The sequence below is a fragment of the Papilio polytes genome, unplaced genomic scaffold (genome assembly GCF_000836215.1).
Source record: "Papilio polytes unplaced genomic scaffold, Ppol_1.0 DF822067.1, whole genome shotgun sequence".
Classification (NCBI taxonomy): domain Eukaryota; kingdom Metazoa; phylum Arthropoda; class Insecta; order Lepidoptera; family Papilionidae; genus Papilio; species Papilio polytes.
Genome location: NW_013527137.1, coordinates 5745387 through 5750812, shown reverse-complemented (window position 1 = coordinate 5750812; position 5426 = coordinate 5745387). Strand labels below are relative to the sequence as shown.

Sequence of the window (5426 nt, the reverse complement as noted above, 5' to 3'; positions counted from 1 at the left end):
AATTTATTTATGCAACAATTTGACATCAAAGATGGTCCAACTTCCCATCGACTTAGAATTTGGAATGAAAGATTTTTAACTTTACATATCGGTAGCAAAATGCCTTCAGCCATCTCAACGTCTAGGCAAATAAGTTTAGTGTGAGGAACAAATGCCAGTGAATTTGGTGTTAACTGAACTATGGTACAAATAGCCGTGAATTGTATACAACTAGAATGTAGTGCTTTTACTGAGAATATACAAAATAAGTTCTTAGGTTAGTGCAACAGGTTTTACAGGATTTTTCTCATAAATTTCTCTTATGCAAGAAAAGGATAGCTAAATTGTTTCAAAAGCCTAATCTATTTTAAGTTTTTATCTATTTTTATGTATTTATATTGCAAAATGATAGTTGTTGATTAATCGAAATGTTAATATCGTTATTATTTCAAAACGGTTAATTAAATAATTCTGGATACAATTTTCATACATTACATGGGTTTTGAACTGACACATGTCACATAAGAATACAAATGTGTTAATGCCCGAAGTAATAAATTAAAAGAATTGAATAATGTTAAGTGATAACCGATACTTGTATTTGCTAGATATTCATACGTAATAAATATTTTTAATTATTTCTTAACTTTGTAGTGTATTAGATAAGTGGTGTATGTTTGGATACATGCACTAAAATTTTTATATATTCAGATTGCAAACATTTTAAATTATCAATACACCTTTTAATATACAGAAAAAAATATAGTAAACACTAAATTTTTATTACATTCAATAAATAATAATGTTTTTTTTTTAATATGTTTAAATTTTAGTGCGTGTATCCGAATTGTAAATTCTGAATTCTCTTGTGGCACTACATCTACGCACAATGGATAAACATCGTAAATAAAACTTTGTAATACATTATTCCTATTTTAAAGCTGCAATTACAAAGAGTAATATTGAAAAAACAACCAAAATTAACATCGAATGTTTCAACCCATAAGAAATATGTTTCTAATGAAATGGTAAGGATTTTTTTAATTGCAGCTTTAAAGTTGATATTCGAAAAAAAACGCCAATTGTTAGAATTAAGTAAGAAATTATATTAGATAAGTGTAGAGTAGACTTAATGTGGGTTTTATGGTGACGACTGGTCGACGTAGCGTTTGCACACTCGGCGAATACATTCATTATTTACAAGATTTTATAACTAAAGTCCATTTGACATTAAATATAAAAGACTTTTCTAATATTTGTTTATTTTTTAATTATTAACCCTTTGCTAGACTAAATTAACTGTGAGGAAATAATATACTGTCAAAATTTCCGTTAAAAATTGTGCTACCAAAAGGTTTTGATTTTTTTTTTTAAAGCCGAGTGTGAGCCGCAGTGTCAGTGCGCCACGCGATACGTCCAAGTGTTAACCTCATGTGCAATTCTTCTCATTTCCATATCGATCCTTAGTTATTTAGTTTCTCTGTTGTAAATATTAATTTAATGTTGATTTAAATATGAAATTTATTACGTCTACGTGATTATTGTTCGTTCTTTACATTTTTTATACATTTGTAGGAGTTTCGTTGTTGTACAGTTGTGTAAATACGCGCTAGATGTTTGTTAACAATACTTTCTGTTGGGTCAGTTTCTAATTTCATTTTAAAGACCAACAATCAATGTAGTTTACGAAATATCTTAGATTTTTATAGTATTTTAATGATTAATGATCGTTTTTCCATATTCGATTAGTTTCCGTCGCAGCGGCATAAGTGAAACGAAGGAATTTCATTTGAATTGTCCAATAATATGGTATTTTATCGTAAGTTGTTGATTTGTATGAACTGTGTCGACTTAGTTTTTAGCGAACGCGTCGGCGAATCTTTTAATATTGTGAATCTGTCGAGTCTTTTAAAAGTATTTATATGAAAAAAATGAATAATAAATAATTAATATTTGTGACTCAACTCGTGTTTTATTTCCTTTTTTTACACGAAACTGTCAGTTACATTGATGGTTCGAAGAAATAAGCAATGCAACAGGTTGATTATTTTAAATTCTTACATCTACACCAATGTAATAAAGCGCAAATTCACTTCTTTGTTATGTAGGATGTCAGCAAAACAATCCCAGTACATTGTTGAATAACATTTTTTTAAATAAAAAAGAAACATACGATACGCTTTGGGCTATATATTTCCACACTAGTAAACTTAGGGGGTAAATAACTTGTAATAAAAAGCCGCCATGCGGGAAACAAACTACAAACCAATAGTAGCAAAGAAGCAAGATTGCTGAGGTAACGGTAATTGTTATCCAATGTCAAAGGCCTTGATTGTCATTTGTGCATTTGAATTTTGACGTTTGCAAATGTAATTAATAAAATTATATCCTTATAATTTCCCGCGGATAAAGCCGCACGGGGACAGGTATTATAAAAATAAAACAAATTATGTTAAACAAAGATTTAATAAATATACCAATTACATGTCACTTATGATATTAACTGCTGCACACATTTCTACTTCCAGTTCGATTATGTTCTGTTGTCGATCTTTATTTAGAGAAATGGGTTAGACAGAGAAAGCAGTGCAGTCAGCCGCGGCGCCAGATGATGACGAGTCCGGAGACGTCGCTGCTGGCCAGCAGGCTCTCGTCGTAGCTGAAGCTGACGCCCAGCACCGCAGACGCGTGTCCTATTACCATATAAAACTAGGTTATAACACACACAAACTTTTTGAATGTCGAATTACTTGGTAGAATACAGATATATATTTAAAGTTACTATAATTAGAAGTACAGACAATAAAGCTTTCTCATAAACTTACTTTTTATCATGTATCCGACTCGAAGGACCAAAACTAAATTATGAGAAAATATAAGTTATACCCGCTACAGACAGAGGCTAAATTTTAACAGATTTGATAGTTACAATTCTACTTACACTACAGTTTTATCTAAACTGTTCAGAATAATGTCATTCATACTAGCTTTCGCCCGCAACTTCGTCCATGAGAAATTAAAAAAACAAAAATAATTATCCTATGTGTTCTTCCAGACTATCCCTCTACATTAATGCTAAATTTAATCCAGATCCGTTTACCAGCAGCATTTTAGGCTACAATTTCATCCGTCTAAACTTTCTCATTTATGTTATTAGTAAGATTAGTATATATTTGTTGTGTGACCTTGCAGCTTGTTGAGGACGGGCTGCCCGGCGTGGCCCTCGATGTCGAGGAAGTAGACGCAGGCGTCCTCTCCGCCGCTGACGACGCAGACGCCGCGCCGGAACGACATGATGGGGCAGAAGGTGGACCTCACGCCGTGTCTGCGATGCACCGTCTCGAAGCGCTTCTTCAGGCTCAGGCTGCCTTCGCGGTCTGTTATCCTGTGCAAACATACACTAATAGCTGTTGCTCGCGACTTCGCCCGCGACAAATTAAAAAATACATCTTATATTACTCCCTGGTAACGATGCTTTTTAATGTTGAAAGAAATCTGAAATCGGCCCACTAGTTTTTGAATTATTTCAATACATACAAATAAACAAATCTATCCAGTTTACATTATTAGTTGGATTACTGTATTTTTTAAATCCTTTAAATTCCTTTAGACATTAACTGTCCGAAATTTGGCACAAGTTTAACTTTCCAGTTAAATCTATGAGCAGATCCAAAACAAGCTGGAAAAATGCAAGACAAAGACGTCAAGGAGGCAAAAAGAAGAGAATAATTAAGAAGGCTGATTCTATCACGAAAATACAAGTTAAGCAGAGAGATAATTTTGCTTAGTAATTGCCGCTTGAATCTGATAGAAGTCAAAATTTTATTAGAGCCATATTATTTAAGACGCTAAGCAATATTTAACCGTAAGTGCCTCTAAAACTGTTTGGCAGTAAGGATCAATTTTCAGTGGCAAGTAATACCTGAATAGGTAGAGCGAGTTGTCCGCGGCGCTGACGAGCAGCGCGGGGTGGCGCGCCAGCCAGGGGCTCCAGCTGAGGCTGGTGACGGCGCCGCCCACGCTGCAGCGCCGCAGCTTGCTCAGCGCGCCCGCGCCCGACGTGCGGTAACTCACTATCACACCCTACACCCACACCTCACTTTACCTCACTTTACAATACAATCTCTATAATATTATATTTTTTTATATTATAAAGTAGCAAACGAGCAAGCCACGTGAAACCGTCGAAATAGCGAAGCGACCGCTACCCATAGATATCCGCAATTGCAGAAGCGCTGCCTACCCTTAATGGACGAAATAAACGCACATAAAGAGAATATTTCCCCTTCTTATGCGTCTCCTCCGCCGTCAAATCCACTTTTCCTTCCCATCATTTCCTCTCAAGAAAAAAGATGGAAAGGGAAAGAGACTACAATTGGGCCTCCAACACAACACTCATCAGACGAAATGCGGAATTGCTTCCACTTCACCCTTGTTTTCTGTGTGGTCGTGGTATTCCACCGGGCGCGCCGACCCTGCAGTGCGAAAATGTTAAAGCGGGCTCTACCACTTTTAAATGCGAAAGTTTAGATAGATGAATGTAAAGAGTTTGTAGCTTAAACTGCTGAACGGATCTCGATTAAATTTGGCATAGATAGTATAGTCTAGTAGAACACATAGGCTACTTATTTATGTCATTTTTTTAATTCCACGTGGACGATATCACGAACGAAAGCTAGGAGATGATAGTTTTGTATCTCATTTTTTTTAATATGACAGAAATCTTTTATTAGCATTTATAATGTCGAAATATTATCGAAAATAAAAAGTTAACAGTCGTTGCAATGCACCTTGTCGTTGGCAGCCCAGAACATTCTGCCGCTGGACTCACAAGCGATGGCCTGCACCTTGCCGCCCAAGATACTGCTACCACCTGATAATGTTTCATTGTAGTTATTGTTTATTTTAGCTTGAGCAAATTATCTGCTGCGATAGCTCCATACCCTGCACATTTATAACATTAACTCACCTCTGGGATATATCCCTGTCGATACATTTAGTACTTCCACCATTCCTCTTGCATTTCCCGCCTGATGCTCACGTTAAGGACTGCAGTACAATAGATGAATACGACATACAAATTTATTATTACCCAAAATAAAGTTAAGATAATATAACTATGGTGCAAAAACATTACTTTCGTAGGAGCACAACTTTACAACCGTCTTCTATTAAAAACGTGAGCTCATTTTATTTATTTGAACCTATATATTTGTATAATATAATATAATATATATTATATTGTAATTATCAAACTTAATATTATAAATGCGAAAGTTTAGATGGATGGATGTTTGTTAGAGTTTGTAGCCTAAACGGCTTAAGGGATTTCGATAAAATTTGGTATGGATGTAAAAGATAGTGTGGAAGAACACATGAGCTACTCACTTTTGTTTTTTTTTTATTCCACGCGGACGGAGTCGCGGTCGAAAGGTAGTATTTGTATA

General features: G+C 35.1%; 2 protein-coding genes across 2 annotated transcripts in view; one reads left to right on the top strand and one right to left on the bottom strand.

Moving 5' to 3' along the window:
- The window catches only part of LOC106106894, a 33840-nt gene extending 33715 nt beyond the window's left edge, over positions 1 to 125 (top strand). Inside the window, exon 16 of the mRNA XM_013287552.1 lies at positions 96 to 125. Within this exon, the coding sequence (XP_013143006.1) occupies positions 96 to 125 (30 nt within the window). The remainder of the gene's footprint in view (positions 1 to 95) is intronic.
- A 2334-nt stretch (positions 126 to 2459) lies between these two features.
- LOC106106893 (WD repeat-containing protein 13-like) overlaps positions 2460 to 5426 on the bottom strand; it is a 4613-nt gene continuing 1646 nt past the window's right edge. The window contains exons 7-11 of the mRNA XM_013287551.1: positions 4949 to 4995; positions 4770 to 4852; positions 3902 to 4062; positions 3165 to 3364; positions 2460 to 2672 (exon numbers count right to left, since the gene is read on the bottom strand). Of these exons, the coding sequence (XP_013143005.1) occupies positions 2572 to 2672; positions 3165 to 3364; positions 3902 to 4062; positions 4770 to 4852; positions 4949 to 4995 (592 nt within the window). The 3' untranslated portion in view covers positions 2460 to 2571. The remainder of the gene's footprint in view (positions 2673 to 3164; positions 3365 to 3901; positions 4063 to 4769; positions 4853 to 4948; positions 4996 to 5426) is intronic.